At 36.3% G+C, this 21,905-nt stretch overlaps 5 protein-coding genes across 6 annotated transcripts; 3 read left to right on the top strand and 2 right to left on the bottom strand.

Moving 5' to 3' along the window:
- Positions 1–214: 214 nt before the first annotated feature.
- Positions 215–1,062, bottom strand: LOC122137375 (xenotropic and polytropic retrovirus receptor 1-like). Its single transcript, XM_042723419.1, has 2 exons — positions 879–1,062; positions 215–788 (listed from the first exon to the last, which is right to left on the bottom strand). The coding sequence occupies exons 1-2, from the start codon at positions 1,047–1,049 to the stop codon at positions 582–584; spliced, it is 378 nt and encodes a 125-aa protein (XP_042579353.1). The 5' UTR covers positions 1,050–1,062; the 3' UTR covers positions 215–581.
- Positions 1,063–5,459: 4,397 nt separating this feature from the next.
- On the bottom strand, positions 5,460–9,459 carry fam78aa (family with sequence similarity 78 member Aa). 2 transcript variants are annotated; one of them, XM_042724791.1, is made up of 3 exons: positions 8,993–9,459; positions 8,384–8,660; positions 5,460–6,943 (listed from the first exon to the last, which is right to left on the bottom strand). In XM_042724791.1, the coding sequence occupies exons 2-3, from the start codon at positions 8,641–8,643 to the stop codon at positions 6,415–6,417; spliced, it is 789 nt and encodes a 262-aa protein (XP_042580725.1). In that variant the 5' UTR covers positions 8,644–8,660; positions 8,993–9,459; the 3' UTR covers positions 5,460–6,414. The 2 variants fall into 2 exon arrangements, with proteins under 2 accessions (XP_042580725.1, XP_042580724.1); XM_042724790.1 differs by having other exon boundaries at positions 8,384–9,457.
- Positions 9,460–10,142: 683 nt separating this feature from the next.
- plpp7a (phospholipid phosphatase 7a (inactive)) lies at positions 10,143–14,038 on the top strand. The gene is made up of 2 exons (XM_042724789.1): positions 10,143–10,799; positions 12,864–14,038. The coding sequence occupies exons 1-2, from the start codon at positions 10,328–10,330 to the stop codon at positions 13,250–13,252; spliced, it is 861 nt and encodes a 286-aa protein (XP_042580723.1). The 5' UTR covers positions 10,143–10,327; the 3' UTR covers positions 13,253–14,038.
- Positions 14,039–15,931: 1,893 nt separating this feature from the next.
- Positions 15,932–19,243, top strand: LOC109085991 (endothelial differentiation-related factor 1 homolog). Its single transcript, XM_042724787.1, has 5 exons — positions 15,932–16,133; positions 16,360–16,411; positions 16,493–16,653; positions 16,734–16,827; positions 18,918–19,243. The coding sequence occupies exons 1-5, from the start codon at positions 16,059–16,061 to the stop codon at positions 18,977–18,979; spliced, it is 444 nt and encodes a 147-aa protein (XP_042580721.1). The 5' UTR covers positions 15,932–16,058; the 3' UTR covers positions 18,980–19,243.
- Positions 19,244–19,391: 148 nt separating this feature from the next.
- Positions 19,392–21,843, top strand: LOC122137485 (putative uncharacterized protein BRD3OS). Its single transcript, XM_042724788.1, has one exon. It carries the CDS (start codon positions 19,831–19,833, stop codon positions 20,083–20,085), a length of 255 nt encoding a protein of 84 aa, XP_042580722.1. The 5' UTR covers positions 19,392–19,830; the 3' UTR covers positions 20,086–21,843.
- Positions 21,844–21,905: the final 62 nt, after the last annotated feature.

The following is a 21,905-nucleotide window of genomic DNA, read 5'->3' as shown; positions in this document are numbered from 1 at the left end:
GTTTATTTTAAACTGCAAAGTATTGAATGTTAAATGTGTAAATAAAGCTTTTTTCCTTGCAATTTTATGTCTGTCCCATCAGTAATTAAAAGTTATGCACATTTGCGGCCTTTACACCCATTTGAACAATTGGACCAAATACAAGAAAAATGTCATTTAAGTAGACAAGTGGTCAAGTGCAAAGAACACAAGTGTGGGCATTAGGACAGTTTCTAAATTAATCAGCAAATCAGTTGAGCAAATAATTCAATGACTTACTGGTAAAGACATTTGTGGCTATATATAGTACATTATCAGTAAAAGTTACAAAAGCTGTCACTGGGGTGGTACCCTGAGGTACAAAAGGTAAAATGTTCATCTTTCAACTTTATTTACATATTAGTACCTTAAATGTGCATAATAGTATATTTAAAGGTATATTAGAACCTAAAGTGTACATATAAGTACCTCTTGAAAGGGTACTGTCCTAGTGACAGTTTGGGTACCTTTTTGCTCTGGGCTTGTCAGTGTAACCTGCAGAGAGAGCCACTTAATAATTCCCACTACTAATACACAGACTAACATAAAAAAAAAAAAAAAAATCAGGTCCTATCTTTGCCATGTCTTACCATTGTGACTATGAGCCAGCGACGAGACTGGGTGTGAAAGATGGAGAAAGGGTTTAGTAGCAGAAACAGGAGAAAGCTGTGAAAAAGTAGTGGGTGGAACTGCTGTGGGACTGACAACACAGAAGGATGAAGACTAGCCAGTACACTGGTGCACCAGCACACAGTCAGACCCCCGGCCATCTGCAATACACAGGCAAACATATGAGGCCTCAGCACAGCAAGCACAATATTACTAAACATGCTCTAATACGTGATTTCACTTTAACTCACCTCGAAAATATGGTAGTATGAGAGGTGATCTCTGGGATCCAGTCCAAAGATGAGCGTGTGATTTATTGCTGATATATTAAAGCAGTACAGGTTCAGTCCAATCAGGAACAGAAATTCAATCAACAGCAAACTTCCCTTGTAAAGCTGCAGCTGAGGCTTCAAGAGCTCCATGTCTGTTTCACTGAACACTTTAAAGACAACTGGATATGTTACCTACTTAGAACATAACAACTAACAAATAGATACAGAGGCATATGACTTGAAATATGCCATTATATCATAATTATATTTTTGCATGCGTAGTATATGGATTATTAAGAAGGAATGGAGACTATGTAATAGAATATCAGATATTATATGACATTGTTATAGTTTGTTTACAGTTGTCTAGGAAGAAATTGGGGAAATGAAAGACGTTACCAACCTCTGAAGGCTATAGCTGTAAGTAAAGCCATGATGAGGCCGCAAGTAAAGCCAATCCGAAACATTATCCACACTCCGACTTTCTTTGTACAGAGGAAAAAAGACTATAACGTGTAAGAGCATTTAAATAATGCAAAAGTTATGTCTTGAATGAATTTATCTTTCTATATAAAATTCTGACTAAACTGGCTTCACTGGTCAAAAAGGACTTTAACTTCATGATGGAGGATCTAGATTATTCCGTACCTTTATAAATGAATTCTCCATTAACTAGTATTACGCTTAATTTTTAAAAAGCATGGGAAAGTAATAAAGGCAATTGGTTACAATCAGGCCAACACAAGTTTGTAAAACATGTTAAATAATTAAATAAACCAAATTATGTCATCTAACAACAAAAAATCTTGCATCTGATTTTAGGTAAGATGGATTTAGATTTTAGATTTTGTTTTACGATAGCATATTTGATGTGTGTGAGTGTTACAGTACAGCAAAAAACTAAATATATTAATCTTTTATTGAAGCAATAGTACACCCTCTAAAGCAAATTATTTTATTTTTAATGTCTGCTTCAAAATTCTGTTGGGGCAGATTTACTAACAGCTTGTGCCAATGCAAACACTCTTTTGGCATTAAAAAGGCTGCTGTCAGGATTTAGTAAAGACACGCAATGAAAAATTAGTGATGAAAAGGCATAGACTGACCTTACTGGATATGCATTCGTAGGAGTTTCCTTTACAGACCAATGTTTATGGGAGTAGAGTATTTAAATGAATCATGCAAGGTGATTAATGAAGGCTTTCCAGTAGTCAGTTTACTGGTATTTGTGCTATTATTTAACACTCAAAAATGAATGTCTTAACTGTTTTGTTAAGGAGATTACCCATACCTTATTATCATTGGCTCTGCTTGTTATGGTCATGGGGGTCACAGGGACTAAGGCCAGACCCCCTCCAGCTCGCTCATGGTGCTGTCACTGGTTCTCTAATTTGCACATTATCTGTAGATCACCCTCAGAACTTTCCACTCCCATGGGTGTTTTTTTTTTTGGCATTGCAGTCTTACGCTAACTTGCCCTGTTTAGTAAATCTGGCCCTAAGTCTGTTTAACTGGTAAACATGATTTAGTATACTTGCTGATTGACAGCCAATAGTTTTATTTCACAGGTGAGGCTTTTTGTTATTACCGGTGTTTTGTCCATTGGTGGGACCTCAAGTCTTTTCATTGCTCTCAATTTGTCACCCCCCTCCAGCTGAATCATGAACGTCTGTAGAATCACATTCAGTGTTTTATCCAGGAGCTCGGTGTCTTGTGATGAATAAAGTGAACTAAAAGAACGGTTGCAGTGCTACATACTCACCTCCAGTTTAGACATGAGATGTTCACATTTGCCTCTGTCTGTGTTGAGCAGAGATGTGTCAAGCCTTTCATTTCTCCAATTTAGGCCATGTTCACAACCAAACTTTGAATCATACATTGTGGTGATCTTGCAGAAACACTTGTAGTTAAATTCCTAAAATAAAAGTTACGACACAATTGGGCATATTTTATGCCATTTCAGTTTTTAAAGAAAAAGTATACATGGCAACTGTAATATGTGGTAAATTAAAAAAAATATTTGAATTTGTATATACATATATATATATATATATATATATATATATATACAGCGACCCAACCCCCCCCCCCCAAACAAAATTAAGCAGCTGTTTTCAATGATGATATTAATAATAATAATAATAAATGTTTATTGAGCTGCAAATGTATTTTTTTGGTTTTATGCAGGATCATGTGACACTGCAGACTGGAGTAATGATTGCTGTAGCAATCAGCTTTAATTCAAAAGTTATTTGTCGTCAAAGAAATGCAGAGATGCATATGTAAAAAAATATGGAACTTCAAGATTTTTAAAGAGCACCTGGTATTTTTGCAGAAAGGCTGAGCTCAGGTATAGTTCACCAACTGCCATTTTGATTTGTTTTAGATTAGTTCTTCTTCTTTTGGTAGGTGGGACATCACTGATGACATAATTATCTCTTTGAACTTTGGATCCAGAAACTTCCTGAGCTACGATCCCAAGTGTTGCCAATCTGTTGTGAGCTTCTGATAGCTTCTCTATTAAATAGAAATAGGTAATACTGAATGTGTATCCACATGTATTGTTAATGATCCGCACACAGTACTTTAGAGTTGTCTACCTGAAAAGAAGAGGTCCACCTTGTTCAGCTCTTCCTCGCAGCTTTTGAAGAACTCTTTTGTCACAGACCTATGACTGTTTCCTATAAAGTGTTTCATTATTACTGATGGATGAATGAAAATTTAGTCATGATGTTATTCACTTACTCCCTTCCTACAGCCATTTACATCTCAATCCTTTCCCTTATTAAACATTCAGCTTTGCAAAGTTATTAATGATTCATTTGACCTGCTTCACCTTTGATATTGTGAGGATACCTGCCATAGAAAGTCAAAATCTATCATGCATTTAATTTCAAAGGGAATAATTTATGAGATTATACTGCTGTATATGACAGTCATAAATATGTCCTGGCAGCATTTAATTTTTAACAGTATGAAAATCTTGCAAATATGCAAATGACTATGATACATTATTTTAATAGTGGAATACTCTCACGTAACTAGAATTCAGAAGTGAAAACGACCCAACATGTTTATGCTCTTACCATAACAAATGAGGTTAACCCTATCTTCCTTGTTCAACAGAGATTTCAGGGTCTGAAAAACAACATATTATTGTCCTTTATTTAGTTAAGTAATCATGTTAAGTTACGAATACAACTATTAGAGTCGATAAAAGCCTGAAAGTTTAAAACATAAAGAATGTATCAAGGAACAAGAACCCAAACTCACCTCAAAGCTCACATAATGTTTTTTCCATTCAGGAATCATTTTTAAAGCTGGGTGGTCAGAAAATGTCATTTGGACTACCTGCTCACCAGTACTGAGTGATCACCAGTGTTTTCTCCATGTGTGTTTGCATGTGTGTGTGTGTGTGTGTGTGTGTGTGTGTGTGTGTGTGTGTGTGTGTGTGTGTGTGTGGGCCTCATAACAATAGAAAGTATGAGACGTGGAGGGAGGGGCAGTCACAGTGCAAGAGCACAAAGCATCACTAAACTCATGAATAATTTAGTGGGTCATCTAAGCATTTAAACACACTTCTCATACAGCTTTATATCATGAGCTTTCTTTTTTGAAGCATCTTCTTTCTTCGGCAGTTAAACAAAACATTTTAGAAACATACATATGTCATTCAGTGATTGATTGATTGATTGCTGTATATATTTAATATAATGCAAAAACAGCAATCAACAATCCACAAAAATTCTAATCCAAACAGATGTTTAGTGAGCACTGGGGTCCAAAAAAAAAAAAAAAAGGAAAGAAAGAAATTAAAGAAATAAAATGTGGTTTTAGACTTTTGGACCTACTGCTATCTATAATTATCAGAAAATGTCCAGTTAATATTGTACTGTTCATTTTAAAAGCAGCAAGTTAATGTTGATATTTACATCAAAATGAAAACTTGATAACTTGCAGGTATATATACATATATATATATATATATATATATATATATATATATATATATATATATATATATATATATATATATATATATATATATATATATATATATATGTGTGTCTTTTGTTGTTCCTGTAAGAACTTATGTGTACATATTTACACCTATAAGTCTTGGGGGAACTTCTTGTTGGAAGTTGAAATGAAATTAAAAATCACTCTACCCATTCTAAGTTAAACACAGTCAGATTTTCTAGTCACTGATTCATTTACTGTAATATTACTAAACAATGTGACAAATAAGGATGCCCACAGAGTCTCTGCAGATACAAGACTTTTGAGATTTAAATGAATTCATAAGAGTACAAAATAGGACAACTTGGAGTATTTTAGAATCAGGTCATATGGTCCCTGTTGAGAGGATGCTCTCAAACAAAGAACAAAGTTTGTGTGATTCTGATACAATTATTGGTCATAGTTATTAAATAAATCAGGGCTATGAAGTTCAAATGCTGTTGTAAAGCAGATTGTACTTGTACGATAATTGACAAAGTCAGTATAGCTGTCTGCTTTTTAGTGAAGCTTTGATTTTCAAAAAACACAGTAAAGTATATATATTGTTACACACTGATTTTATTGTAGAGTTTCCACCTTATCCTCCACCATAAGGTTCTCCAAGTCTAAAAACAAGATGAAGTACCTGGAACTCAGCTTGTGCACCTGAAAAGCTGCCTCTTAAAACATGAGAAGACAACTAAATTATTCACAGTTCTAGTTCACAGAACATCCTGTAAGATGCCACAGACACAAGTGATGTTTGCAAATGTGTTTGCAGTAATTGCACAAAATAAAAGGCAACATTTGTTTGTAAAACATTGGCCACACCAGACTAAAAATAAATATACCTCCATTATACATTTAATGATTGACTCATACGGTGTGAACAAACAATTTCAGTTTTGTTTATAGTAGGTTTCATAAGGCCACATTTCAGTCCATAGCCAAGTGTGCAAAGGCCACACACAGTTTTGTCTTACAAATTACAAATATTACAAATATTTAAAACAATACACAATATGATAAATGTGTGCCCTTAAAGGGACAGTCCACCTACAAATGAAAATTCTGTCATCATTTGTTTCCTCATGTTGTCCAAACCTGTATGCATTGTCTTTCTTCTGTGGAATGCAAAATAAGATATTTTGAACAATGTTGGTAACTAAATGGTTTCATGGATAAAAAATACTATGGAAGTCAATGGGACTCAAAACTGCATGGTTGCCCACATTTTTCAGAATATCTTCTTTTGTATCCACAGAAGAAAAGTCATACAGGTTTGGAATGACTTGAGGTTGAGGAATTGATGAGAGAATTTTCGCTTTTAGGTGGACTGTCCTTTCAAGCAGCCTATCAACCATCAATAAATACAAAAATAATACATTTATTCCTTTAAAATGTTAAATTGTAACCTTGTTGACTATTATTCTCACTCACTCCATGCCATTCTTCATTTAACTGAGCATTACTGAATCATTTCAGTTCAAATTGGTAGTAAATATCTTTCATGGGATCAATATTTTGGGGGTATGACCACAATGGGCTCCCCATTTCTAGGCTGCCACATTAGAACCTGGGCATCATTGGCATTAGGCTTAAGCAAGGCATTTGTTGGGATGGGTTCATTATTAACTAGGACTTGAGGCTGTTCTTGGATCAGTGGCTCCACAACTGTGGCTCTTTGACCCAGAGGCTTCATTGGATCCACTTTAATGCAGAGCTGCATCCTCCAGCGGATGGTTCGGAGTAGCACCATCTCAGCTGTGGTTTCGTTCATGGCCACTAGCCATGTGGTGAAGCATTGGTCCCTCTGGATGGAGCTCAGTAGAGGGGGACTGCTGGTGGTGCCCACTGGGACACTCCATGTCACACTCGGGCAGAAGTTGTCATTCATGCTGACGGTGAGTTTGGTGCTCTTCTTAGTGGGACCCACTATTGTGTACATCTCAGTGGTGCAGCCGTACCAGGGGTAATTCACACCATCTGAATCACTAATGGCCTGAATCTGCCCACATTTCAGCTCTGGGAGCTCCCAGCTGGATCTAAAAAGGGAAGAAGAAACTTCTTATTCAGATGTTGTTCTTAGAAAGAAGTGAGTTGATACACTCTGGCATCAGCAATGTACCCTAAATATTTACTCTGCAGTGATTGGGTGCCGTCAGAATGAGAGTCCAAACAGCTGATAAAAAGTCCCATAGAGTTCCATTGAGTGCTCTATATCTATAATATTGCTTTCTCCAGTGATGCTTTTATCAGCTGTGTTCTGACGGCACCCATTCACTGCAGATGATCCATTGGAGAGCAAGTGACATAATGCTACATTTCTCCAAATCTGTTCTGATGAAAAAAACAAACTCATTTACATATTGGATGGCCTGAGAGTGAGTAAATTCATTTTTGATTAAACTAGCCTTTAACAGTAAAAAAGTAAAGCATATTGTTTGTTTAAGCTTCAAATCAAGAAAGTTATAAGGACTACATAAGATCTTCTTAATCAAAACCCCCATAATTTCCTAGAGAATGAATGTTGTGAATAATTTTGGTAGAAATAAAGCCTCTTTCTCAGGACTGACGCTGGTAAAGGACAAGCCTTTTGTCCTGTTAGGGGTGTGTTCAGCTTTGCTGCTTTTAAGGAAACAATCTCAGGAAATTGCACCATAAACATCACTAACATCCTGAAAAATCATTTTTACATATTTCCATTTTCACATCATGCCACCCCTAAACATCACAGTAAAAAAGCAGCTGAGTTCGTTCAGTTCCTTTTTAGAATATTTCAATGGTATTTTACTGCCCTGTAAACCAAATGATGGTAGTTTCTGATATGGATATGCAGAACTGTGTTGTTGTTTTATTTCTGCTTAATATGCATCATAATATGCATCATAAATGCTTATTACTGATGTTATTATTATTTCTTTAAGGCAAAATAATTTTGCAACTTACATAGGTGCAAATTTATTGTAATTGTCTTGATTTTTAAAGTGTACTTTTTTTTTTTTTACCTGAGAATGAGTGGTTTTATTTATAAAGTTATTTTTTAAATAACAGTTAAGAGTAATTATCCAAACAATACATTAAATAACATATTTTACCAATTAATATTGTTGGGTCCAAATCAATAGAGACACATAATGTGTGCCATTTATGGGTTCACTTGAAAATAAAGGTTCCCAAAGGGGAGGTTGTAGAAATGCGGGACCATTTTGGGTTCCACAAAGAAGCTTTCTGTCATTCTGTGATTTTTGTGAAGAATATTATAATAATTTAAGGAACACTTTTCCACTATATAGAAACTTTTGTGCAGTGGAAAAGTTCTATGGTTGCTAAAGGTTCTTCCTGGAACCAAAGATGTGAATATTAAACCTTTATTTTTAAAAGTGTTTTTGGTAATCTGAATATCAGCCTCTAGATTCCCAGGGCCCAAAGCAATAAAGTATTCAGGAGCTAGGTGTATCTTTTCGTACAATGACCACACTTACACTCCTTCATTTCCATATATGTTAAAGAAATCCATTTGATTGCAAGCCTGGATCCAGCCAACGGTCCAGATCTCTTTGCAAAGCATGGGTGGCACCTGCACCTGAGCTGATGCCCTGAAGTAAGGCGTGCGGTATCGCAGAACCACATTAGATGACTCATCGATGACAGTCGGACTTGGATCAATGGAGGCCTGCAGTTCCAGGACCGTGATGTTCTCATGAAAACTTGGCTTGGGTTTTACACTCTGTACACATCCCATGGTGGAGCCTCTTTAGACTGGCAACACAAACACCCATCAGTATACAGACGAAGCAGTAACATTCATGATGAGAGAAAAAGGGCCCAAGTCTGTGGTCATAGTGCTATGACATGATTCTTGGCAAGAATCTTCTCACACGTCTTGTAATCTCTTAATACAGCATTAATAAATCCCAGGTATTTCCCTTCCTTCCTTCAGTCAAGCTAAAATATCAAAAGAACCCTTACATATTTAAACTTATAACTATTATAATATATTTAAAATTAGTAAATACCTATATCCTGTTGGTCAAAATATATGTCAGCTTAAACGTGCCTTTGATTTAAAACCAGAAATCTCTAAGAAGCACCTGACAGGTACCGTCCAATAGTGCGGCATTACGACCTGTTACACTGCGCTCCGGTCAACAGTCTCATGCGGTTGATTCGCTCCATAATTCAGAAGGTCCTTCAGGATGACAAGAAGAACAAGCAACATTACTTGAAGTTTAAATCCATAGTCCCGTTACAGGTCCAACTCCACGCTGTGTCTTCTGGCATAATTTGAGACCAAAATTTCTGGTGTCAAATCAGATGTCGGTGCTCTTAATTTCCGCGTCATATCTGACAGATTTAAAGAGCGTGACCAGTCGGGTGTCGCCCTTGTCCTATTATAGGCTAGTCAGGTTCCTCTGGTGTAATACAATACTTCAGCTGTTGGCTTTTTTTTATCCAAGCGGCTTAGAATTAGACTTCCCTTCTTGGCGACGTTTTGCATCCTGGGAAGTGTAGTTTTGAGTCAGAGACATTCTGACAGTCATCTTTTTTTTTTTTTTTTTTTTTTTGCAAATGAAACAGATGATGAACCATCTTATGAGAAGCATAAAAGACTGCAGATGATGACTCTTATTTATAAAGCTGTATACTGTATAGATATTGTACTCAGTGGAACTGTTAAATTCGAAGCTACAAATAAGCTTTAATTTGAACAATTTTCCAGACGCTTTTCTCTGAAAACACTTAAAAAGCAACAATAAAACATCAAACAAATTGGGTGAGATATAGCTTACATAAAGTAATAGAATTTTGGAATATTTGTTTTAAAGGCTTTTAACGTTATCAAAAAGGGCCTTTTTTGAACATTTACATTTTATATGCTGATAAGTCACAGTCAAGGCACTTGCTTGAGTGGCATAGTAGTTTAGAATAGTAGTTTAAAATTAAATAAACATTATGTTATATTTACCATTTATTGTACATTTTTTCAAGCTTACACTTTTTTAAATAAATAAATAGGCCTAAATAGGCTATTTTATTTATTTATAATTTTTTACGTTGCAGCTATACAGTGCAATGCAAAAAAAAAAAAAAAAAAAAAAAAAACAGCAACAAAACAGCAACAGATAAATACAATAATTTAGTTTATTTTAGTATTTTTTTATTTTTTTTTTTTATTTTTTTTTTATAAGTAAGGACAGTGGTTTTCTTAGCTGAGTGCCATTTGTTTATCTAGATTCTCGGCAGCATGTGGATGCGTCTCATGTATCCAGGCGGCTGGTATGTCTATTTTTAGTATAACTGGAATAGAAGTCGCAACACTTAGAACAGAGCAAGACATGAACTGGGAATGGATATGGTAGACCGTTCACTGTCTCTCTGTGTGAAGAACAGGACAGTAAAAGACATTTAGTCCGTAGAAAATCAAAATGCCTGCGAACCAGACTCGATCCAGGGCGAGGGAGCGAAGCAATGTGCTGAACAGACCCGAGTTTATGTCTCTAAATCAGCCTTTGAAGAGCAGCAGCGCTGAAGCTCGCGGCGCTGCACGGAGGCCGTCGCAGAGACACCAGCAAAGTCAGAACCAGCAGGGCGCAAACGCGCAGCACGAGTCGCCCGAGAACAATAAGGAAAAGAAGGAATTACCAGAAGAAGACTGCATGCAGCTAAACCCCTCATTCAAAGGCATCGCTATGAACTCTCTTCTGGCCATTGATATCTGCATGTCTAAACGGCTCGGCGTGTGCGCGCACAACACATCGTCCTGGGGAAGCGTGCGCTCTATGGTCAAGCTCCTCGCGCTCACTGGCCATGGCATCCCGTGGATCTTCGGCACAATTATTTGTCTCACGAGAAGCAACACGTTGGCCGGTCAAGAGGTTTTGGTCAATTTGCTGCTAGGTGAGTTTTAATGCATTTCTGATAAGAAGTAAAATAATGGCGCTCTGGAGAACGTTCGAATGCTATTCTAAAAATGTGTGTGGCTATAAAAACATCACTATTTTGGTCACACATATAGGCTACTATAATTGAGAAATGTCTCCTTGTCAACCATAGAGACAGAGAGAGTATATTCTCGTTTTATATACTGACTTTAATCATTTTTAGGACAATAAAAATAAATAAGTTCAGGATAATTTCAGTGTTAGATACCCTACATGCAATGTTGACTTTATGTGTATTTGATCAGCTTTATCTGAAAGCTGGACAATAATTAAAATGCAATTTAGATTTTTGTCCCACTGTTTACATATTAATTATTTGATTAAAGTGACATTCAAATCAATCATGTACATAATTGAGAATGCAAATATGAGAATGGCTGAGTAAAATTGTAATGGTGATCAGGTCAAGCACAGCTGATTTTGATGAATTTGAAATCACAGGAATGTTTTTTTTTTTTTTTTTTTTTTTTTTTTTTTTTTTGCAGCTTATGAGGATGCTGTTGGGTTTGTAGGTCAGTGGATGAGGGAATACAAGTATATGTAGTTCTGACTGACAGCAGCATGTGACTAGTTCATTACACTCAAACATAATGAAAAGCTCTAGAATTTCTTATTTTCACTACTCTTTTAATTTCACTTTCTTTTATGCTCTGCGCATGTGTCAAATATAAATTCCTATTATGAGATGTTCCTATTTTTGTGGGACAATACCAACCTCTTGAGCTCTACCATGGAGAAAGCTTAAAGGTAAACTTGGAGTATGTGTGCTTTGATAACCAATCACGGGCTGGGGCTCCTTCGCCACCTGCTCCGCCGCCATTGGTCGGCCCCCTGGAGTTGGTGGCCATTCCTCCTCCATGGCTCCTCCCTCCGTCGGCTTCACCATGGGCCGTCATCATGGCTGCAGCCTGGCTCCTCCTGTTCCAGCTCCCTCCTGTTGTCTCCCTGGCTCCTCCCTCCATCATCACCTCCCTGGTCTCTGCCCATCTTCCTCCTCCCAGATATCTGTCCTCCTCCTGAGCCTCCTTCCAAGCTTCCACTTATGCCTCCCTCTGTTGTTGTCTATGGTGATAGGTGATATGTCAGGATTATGGACCTGTTTTGCCCCTGGTTTTGTTCCATTTTTTCCTTTTTTGGTCACGTTCCTGTCCTTGTTTAGTTTGATTATGATCCTATGCACCAGTGTTTGTATTTAAGTCTCTGCTTTTCGTTCCGTGTTTGTTGGGTCTACTTGTTTTCTATGTGTGTTGCTCAAGCTCCTGTTGTGGATTACTCCCAGTGTTTCCTTGATTAAAGACTGTTAAATGTTTCCTCGTGCCTCCAGCGTGCTCCCTGAACAGCGTAGCGTGACAGCACCACAGCGTTCAAATTTTGTCATTTTGCAGAACATTTGCAGAACATTTGTCTGCAAATTTTCATGAGCAAAATCTAGTCATTTTAATAGGAATCCATGTGATCAAGAATTTCAAGTGAGGGCGAAAGATTTTCTCATGCAGATTTTGCCATGGTTTTAAGTTTTCATGAATTTGCCACGTTGAGCATCTGAAAGCATCTTGGTTTGAAAGTGACTTTCTGTGAGCTATTCATTGCATAGATTTTTTGCCCGAAAAGTTTTGCAAAAAATTTCACTGTCACCACACCTTTACATTTTTTTAATTTATTTTTTTGCCCAAACTTAGAGGCTTGCCTTAAAGTGGCTCTGATTTTTTCTGGTCACAAACAGCTCAAGTGGTTTGGTTACTTCTAATGTGATGTTTTCAAATTAGTAATAGAGATACATTGGACACCGCTTTTGAACTAGCAACAACAAATTTGAATCTGTGGCATAAGAAAGTAGAGGGACTTTGGAACATTCCTTGATTTTTCTGCTTATTTGTTTTGTAAAAGCAATGTAACACTCGCAAGAGTGTGTTATAGCTGTATATCATAACAGGCGTGATGACTTGTGGCCAAATTACAGCCATTCCTATGAGTTTGCTATTGCATTAATAACGTAAATGTAAATGTCATTGCTTTACAGCTCTCTTGCTGGATGTGATGACTGTAGCAGGCATGCAGAAGTTGGTGAAGCGCAAAGGGCCATGGGAAATGGCGCCCAGTTTTCTCGACTACCTGGCCATGGACATCTATTCTTTCCCAGCAGCCCATGCAAGCCGAGCAGTCATGGTATCTAAATTCCTGTTGGCACACTTGGTGCTTGCAGTTCCCCTGCGTATTTTGCTTGTGTTATGGGCAGTCCTAGTTGGCATGTCCCGTGTGTTGCTGGGTCGCCACCATCTGACAGATGTTGGATGCGGGTTTGCCTTAGGATTCCTTCATTACAGTTTAGTGGAGATGGTGTGGCTGTCTTCCAACACTTGCCAGACTCTAATATCCATAGGAACATTCAACTGGAGCCCCCTCTACTGATCAGTACCTGTCTTTTGAAGGATTTCTAAAGTTGCCATATGTTTTTTTTTTTTTCAGTTCATTTTAAGTGCCCTACATCTATTTTAAAAAGTGTGTGATAGAAACATTTACTTTTCTAAAACATTAACCTAAGCAGCACACATCCATAAGCTTGATCTGACCATTTCTTGTTCCATTTCTTCCAAAGCAATGTAAAGTTTGGAGAAATGCTTTGGACAAGCATCAGGTGCACAGTTTTCCCTTATGCTTTAAAAGAAAGGTGCAAGTATTTTTTATTGCTAACACTGATGAAGGCCAAATCAGTATGTGTGATTTGTATCAATCGGCTGATGGATTTTATTGATCACAGTAAGTGAGCGAAACATTTGCTCAGGGACTATATCAAGCAGCATAATGAGTCATTTCAGATTTCTATTTTCTTGGAATTGTAGATAATTTTCAGACTATTTACAATGCATTTGAGTAAAAGTTGTAAATGGTACCACCACAGATAATTTGGGATTTTATGGACTGTTTTGGGTGTCTGGAGTATAGATACAATTGTACTGACATTTCATGATACTCTGAATGCATCACATTTATATGAATATAACTACTTAAGCATTCAAACTGAACATTTCAAGCACAATTTTCACTATTACCAAAAATTGCAATGTTGTTTTATATGAAATTTTATGTTGTTTAATTCCAATCGCTGCAAGCCCCAGATGTGCCATTTTGTATGATTTCCACAGCAGTGTTATGTATGGTATGGGCCTTCTGGAAATAAATGAATCCCATCATTGAGCTTTATACATGATTATTGTAAACCAAACATCTTATAGTGTTGTACAGATTGGGGGAAAATATACATAAATCAAACAAGTTCTACGTCTTTTATGAACATAGTTTGTGTCAACTTAAAACATGTGAATATGTGTATATGCAAGACAAGTGCGTGTGTGTGTGTGTATGTGTGTGTGTGTGTGTGTTTTAGATTCTTCATGACAAAAAATGCAGAGATAAATACAACAGATGTGATAAGAATAAAATACGTTTATGGAACATGATGACAACTTTGTACATTATAACATTAAACAATCTCAAGAAAATCTCAAGATTAGCTCAAAAGCTTTTATGATCTGCAGAGGGAAAATGAGAGACAGAGAGATGAAGAAAATCATTACTTTATTGAAAGTTGCTTTTATTGAGATGGTTGCTTAATATCTCAGCAGCTGTCGATGTCAGTCTCCCCACCCTCTTTTGGTTATAGCAGTGATCTGCCAGTTCCTGACCCTGACTCAGCAGTCTATAAATACCAGCAGGGGTCAGTCTCTGAGTCCATGTTCATGCTACCGCCTATTAGGAACCCAGCAGTGCTCTTGTGACCTACATACACAGACATGTAAATACTGCTCACTATTGACACAGAGCTGATTTTTTTTTTTTTTAATAAGCTTCATACATTTTATAGAGTTTTTTGAGCAAAATTCCATTGCAGATTGAGCAAAATTCTTAAAGGTATTAAAGTCAAATTCAGTCAAACAAAAATACTATTGTTCTTTAAGAAGTTACAAAACCTTAACACATGATGAAAAATTGATGAATGAATGAATGAATGAACGAACGGATAAACAATAATAAATAAATAAATAAATAAATAAATAAGAGTTTAAGGAAATAGCCTACAAATTGATCTGTAGTTTTAAAATGAACTGTTTTCATGTTCTTTGTCTAGTTTCATAGTCAATAAATATATCTTTGGAATGTAATAAAAGGATTCAGTTAAACTCTAAATGTGTAGGTTCAGGCAAATTTTACATTAACATAAGTAATAAATACAACTCCGGCAGACATGACTTCATCTGTTTTATTATTAGTCTTTATTTTCACCTATTATTTACAGAGAGGACACAGGCCAAAATCAAACCCTCCAACTGAAGATTAGCCTACATTAAGTGTAAACTCTGCATATTAATTGACAATTAATATTAATTTAATTATTATGGACCTTTATCTAAATGTAATGTTTGCCTGAACCAACTAATTTACAAATGTAATTGAATCCCTAAATTGCAAAGATATATTTATTGAGTATATGATGTACCATGAACATATTTTACCTGAAAAGAAAGAGTAAGTTGTAATAGCATAAAAAATTGCATATATATATAAAATAGTTTCACTTTATTTTGATTGTCCCTTTAACACATTCTGTTGACTAAAAGTAAGGTTTTTTTTTTTTTTTTTTTTTTTTTTTTTTTTTTGTATACTGGTAGGGTTAGGGTTATTAAATTTACATGTTCAAAGTTACTTAAAATGTCTGTTGGGAGACCATCACAATAAAAAGTTATTAGATATTAATCAGACAGACAACTAATACTATAATGAGAGTTAGTTGACAGGTGCAGTGTTACTTATTGTCAATAGAATGTAATAGAGAGAAAAAAAACAATAATTAAAAAAAAAAAAAAAAATCCTTTGCCATTCCATTATATTGTTGCGTCAGATGCCATGCCAGGCAAATGAAGAGCTTTTACAATTCATAAAGCAGTTTATTGAACAATTGAATTTAAGACAGATTAAGGTTAAGAGTAAGAGTAAGATTTCTCAGGAATTTTTTTTTTTTTTTTTTTTTTTTATTATTATTATTTTTTTTTTAATACACATGTACACAATACGATACGGGAGCTTGTTGACATGTGCCTCATACCCTGACGTATTTCCGGTTTAGTTCACGAGCATAAAGAGCAGGGACGTGCCCGACAAGTTAAACGCCCCGTTGTTGCCTAAAAATCAAACACTTCTGCAAATAATTGTCAACAACATGGCAGAGAGCGACTGGGATACCGTGACTGTTTTGAGGAAGAAGGGATCGGCTGCACAGTCAAAGTCTAAGCAGGTATTTCACAGCCATCTGCTAACGTTACATTGTTGCTGTGACCAGCGTTTAAGTGTTTCGCATAGAATAATGCGCAAAATGGCTTTAATCTGTCATAAAGTTTAAAATATCGATCTGGGAATAAATGCAGCAGAATTATTATCGTCGATTTAATCAGGGTACGCAACGCGGTGGAAGCTTTGGAAGGAGTTTCGCTTTACATAATCAAACAGTACTTTTGTTTCAGGCTATAATTACTGCTCAGAGGAAAGGAGAAGCCGTCGAAACATCGAAGAAATGTAAGAACATTAAAACATTTTCGTATGTATTTTATGTATTTTCCAACTGGAATTAAATGAACAATTTCTTCGTCTTCTAAGGGGCTGCTGGACAAAACAAACAGCATGTTGTGACCAAGAACACAGCCAAGCTGGACAGAGAGACAGAGGAGCTCAGCCATCAGAGAGTGCCTCTGGAAGTGGGGAAGGTGATCCAGCAGGGCCGGCAAAATAAAGGCCTCACCCAGAAAGATCTGGCAACTGTGAGTATTTTACAGATTTACTGTATGATTCATCTCTAATTTACCAGCTCATATAATTGTGTTTTTTTTTTTTTTTGCAGAAAATTAACGAGAAGCCGCAAATCATTGCAGAGTATGAATCTGGGAAGGCCATTCCCAATAACCAAGTCATGGGGAAGATTGAGCGAGCCATTGGTATGATTCACTATCTCATAGACTGTCTCTCATATTTTAATACCAGGGAGGGTCATTGTAGAAATGCCCTATTTGTATCACTTGTGTATCACTTGTGAATATACAGGTGCTTCTCAATAAATTAGAAGTTCATTTATTTCAGTAATTCAACTCAAATTGTGAAACTCGTGTATTAAATAAATTCAATGCACACAGACTGAAGTAGTTTAAGTCTTTGGTTCTTTTAATTGTGATGATTTTGGCTCACATTTAACAAAAACCCACCAATTCACTATCTCAACAAATTAGAATATGGTGACTTGCCAATCAGCTAATCAACTCAAAAAACCTGGAAAGGTTTCCTGAGCCTTCAAAATGGTCTCTCAGTTTGGTTCACTAGGCTACACAATCATGAGGAAGAATGCTGATCTGACAGTTGTCCAGAAGACAATAATTGACACCCTTCACAAGGAGGGTAAGCCACAAACATTCATTGCCAAAGAAGCTGGCTGTTCACAGAGTGCTGTATCCAAGCATGTTAACAGAAAGTTGAGTGGTAGGAAAAAGTGTGGAAGAAAAAGATGCACAACCAACTGAGAGAACCGCAACCTTATGAGGATTGTCAAGCAAAATCGATTCAAGAATTTGAGAGAACTTCACAAGGAATGGACTGAGGCTGGGGTCAAGGCATCAAGAGCCACCACACACAGACGTGTCAAGAAATTTGGCTACAGTTGTCGTATTCCTCTTGTTAAGCCACTCCTGAACCACAGACAACGTCAGAGGCATCTTGCCTGGGCTAAGGAGAAGAAGTACTGGACTTTTTTTTTTTTTTTTTTTTTTTTTTTTTTTTTTGTTAGTGGTCCAAAGTCCTCTTTTCAGATGAGAGCAAGTTTTGTATTTCATTTGGAAACCAAGGTCCTAGAGTCTAGAGGAAGGGTGGAGAAGCTCATAGCCCAAGTTGCTTGATGTCCAGTGTTAAGTTTCCACAGTCTGTGATGATTTGGGGTGCAATGTCATCTGCTGGTGTTGGTCCATTGTGTTTTTTGAATTGAGTCACTGCACCCGTTTACCAAGAAATTTTGGAGCACTTCATGCTTCCTTCTGCTGACCAGCTTTTTGAAGATGCTGATTTCATTTTCCAGCAGGATTTGGCTCCTGCCCAAACTGCCAAAAGCACCAAAAGTTGGTTAAATGACCATGGTGTTGGTGTGCTTGACTGGCCAGCAAACTCACCAGACCTGAACCCCACAGAAAATCTATGGGGTATTGTCAAGAGGAAAATGAGAATCAAGAGACCAAAAAATGCAGATGAGCTAAAGGCCAATGTCAAAGAAACCTGGGCTTTCACACCACCTCAGCAGTGCCACAAACCGATCACCTCCATACCACACTGGATTGAGGCAGTACTTAAAGCAAAAGGAGCCCCTACCAAGTATTGAGTACATGTACAGTAAATGAACATACTTTCCAGAAGGCCAATGGTTCACTAAAAATGTTTATTTTATTTTTTTTATTGGTCTTATGAAGTATTCTAATTTGTTGAGATAGTGAATTGGTGGGTTTTTGTTAAATGTGAGCCAAAATCATCACAATTAAAAGAACCATAGACTTAAACTACTTCAGTCTGTGTGCGTTGAATTTATTTAATAAGTTTGACAATTTGAGTTGAATTACTGAAATAAATGAAATTTTCCACTACATTCTAATTTATTGAGAAGCACCTGTATATCAAGTGTCACTTGATATATATTCTGCAATCCAATTTCTGATAACAGGAATCCCAAGATATAGTTGATTTGGTGTTCGGCCTATAGTGAGCTCTCTTTATGGATTCACCATAGATTTATGTAGAATAAAATCAGTGGGGACAGTAAGATTTTTTTAAAAAAAACACAAGTCTCTTATACTCATTAGGGCTGCATGAAAAATAGTGAAATTACCTTTTTTTTTTTTTTTTACTTTGGTGTATTAAAAGATATATTATGAAAGTACTGCATTGCTTTTGAGCAAAACAAACTTTTTTTTTAATTCAATATTAATTCAAAGGAATTTTATTAGCTTGTTTTTACTCATTGTTTAAATATTTTTTTGTTTCGTTTCATTTTTAGGCCTTAAGTTGCGTGGAAAGGACATTGGGTTGCCTCTTGATTCTGATCCTAAGAAGAAATGAGTACAAAATCCTCGAAAGATCCACCATTCACTGAAACCTTTCAGTAGTTGTATGATCTTTACAGTTAATCTTTATTAATTGCTGCATTACTTCATATTTCCTCGATTCAATGGTGGATCAGACACTCTCATATTGCCACCTACACAAAAGGCTTATTATCTAACGTTTTATGTCAGATGATGAAGACTTGGATTAAATATTTTATTTTATTTTATTTTTTAGCTTGCTCACTGCTTTGAAATAAAAATGTATTTCTATGTCTGATTAAGTTGTCTTCTAAATGATTCTGCACTTTAAATAACTCATAATGTGAAGTATTTGGAATCTCATTTGTTAAACGCGTAATTTTATTTTAAATTCTTTACTATAATATCAAAAAATGTTGTACTATGCAAATGAACTTGCACTCGGAACCATTAAACGTCTTGTGGTTGCAGTCGGACTCTCATTCAAGCGGACGTTGTTGCCACAGGCAGCCGCTGGCGTTGTTTTAATAAGCTGCTGTTTTTTCTCGAATTCCTACACGAAGAAACCGTGAACGGTTGATCAGATCTGAATACAATAGAAGACCAGGTTCTCATAAAACTACTTTATTTCGATATTTCAACTATCAGCGGGTCGTTCATTGATAATGTACATGAAACATCGCCAGCAAAACGCCGAAAGGATTAGCATCACTGCCTCGCAACTGATGAAGACACGCGTTTGACGTCGCTGTTCTCCCTTCATCAAACCTGCTGCCTCGGGACATTTTTTTTTAACGGCATGATCAAAGCCGAGACGACATTTGGCATGTTCACCCTCATGAGAGATCTATCAAGCCGTCTGCGCGCCCTTCGTCGTTCCTCGCAATGACGGAGCGCTGTCCTTTAGCGGAGAAGGCGCTGTCGGAAGGCTTCGCGCGGCTGCGCTTCAAGGACACCTCGCTGCTGATCTGGCAGCAGCAGCAGCTGGAGCTGGAGCGAGCGCCTCCCGCCAGCTACCTGAGCCGCAGCCAGAGCTCCCGGTACAGCCGGTACGGCAACCAGTCCGTTGTCATACGGGACAAAACAAGACTGAAAGACTCCGACAGCACTGGACAGTCCCGGATTTGTGCCGTGATGTGATCCCGGTATTCTTGTTGTGACTGATAATTCGCTAACGTTACACATTTGAGTGTTACTGTCAAGTTTAAAGTATTTGTGATCTGTCCATATTTCATTACTGAAACAGTCGGCTGCTCATGTTTACAATGAGATTCATGAACAATGTATTATACAGTATTTTTAACATTTAACACAGTGCTACAGCAGTATCGTTGGAGGAACAATACCTGTTTATTATAGTTACAGACGAGTACCAAAACTCAATTTAACCAACTGAAAATCTAAATTTTAACCCAGATGAAAAGTGAACACACATTGGATGTCCCATTTTAACTCCATATAATCTTTTCAAAGTATGTTATCTCTGGTAGCAATATTATTAGACTATTCTTTTTTCTTTTTTTTTCGGTGCAAAAGAAACATTTTTATTACTAAAGACCCAACATCCATCCATCCATCCATCTATCGCACTGCATTATACGAGTGGCACAGTATAAATAAACGAGATATATCTCGAATACATATGTATTCCTCACTTAAAATATCTCGTATACATTACTGTGGGGGGGAAATTCATTAATTTGTTTTATTTAATGTAGAAACATCTACAATTTTAAAATGTGAAATACTTAAGTCCTCACTTAAAATAGTGTCCACTAACATATGATTTATATGTGACAAAGCAATTTTAATAACACACTAATAATAGACCTTTTAAGTATGAAGTATTTTTTTTTTTATGTTTCCTTTTATGGAGCTTTGAAGCCTCCAAAAATATAAAAATGTTTGTTAAATCAGTATTTAAATGAGGTTTACAAACTTAAGTTGGTACATTTTGACAGCTAGACCCCAGTACACTGCTCAAGACAGTATTTTTCATTTTGCTCGTTTTAATGTCTTCTTAAAAAAAAAAAAAAAACATTAAGTGCACTCAAATAAATATATAGTAAAAAGACACTCCTAATGGGTTTTTGTGATTTATTTACGAAAAACGAGGGGCTCAGTGTCCAAATCTCAGATTAGCTTATACATCAGATATTACCATGTAAGTCTCTGCCAAAACATACTTGTCAACGTGCTTTAACTTGCTGAACTTAACATATGCAGTGCTACCAATTTAAAAATTTTACTCGAAAGAATGACATTTACATGTTATAAACTGCTCAAAAAGTTTAAGAAATATACTGTAAATTGGCATGCAATACACAAATGTTTTCTCTCTCTCATAAAAAAACTAAAATACTTAGACCCAAGACAGAGTTGACGAATAAGTAGTGAATATACATTTATATCTGTAATTATATATCCTATGCATCTTTATATCTCTGTCTGCATCATGAAGCTCAGTTTTATTTACTGGGCTCTGCTGGAGGAATTGAGGAAGAGGAGCTGTAACAGAAATCATCGTTGAGACAAGGTAGGTTATAGTCACAAGGAACATGTAATGCAATACAGTGCTATAATGAATAAAATCAAATCATAATTAAAAGCATCCTACATATAAGAAAACCATTGAAGTCACTTTACATTATGATTTTTTGATGTGTTTTCATGATTAAAAAATAAAAAAACTATACACATTGGCTTTAACTTGTTCAGTTATACCGGACCAATCTGACTTTTTTTTTTAATGTGCCAATTAAACATAAGGCAACATGAGCACATCCAATGATTTTGAGGGGTTCAGAGTTGAATTCAAGGCTGTTAAATGAAATAAAACCTTGTCAATGCTACAAACCCAGTGAATGAGTGGAAGTACTGCAGCCACAAGAAGAAAGGGAGAAAAAAAAAAAACTAATACATTCATTTTTTTTTATAAAGATTATCAGTCATGGTCCATT

Source organism: Cyprinus carpio, chromosome B5, assembly GCF_018340385.1.
Source record: "Cyprinus carpio isolate SPL01 chromosome B5, ASM1834038v1, whole genome shotgun sequence".
Lineage (NCBI taxonomy): Eukaryota > Metazoa > Chordata > Actinopteri > Cypriniformes > Cyprinidae > Cyprinus > Cyprinus carpio.
The sequence above is the reverse complement of the archived record's forward strand: the minus strand, read 5'-3'. Positions and strand labels throughout refer to the sequence as shown.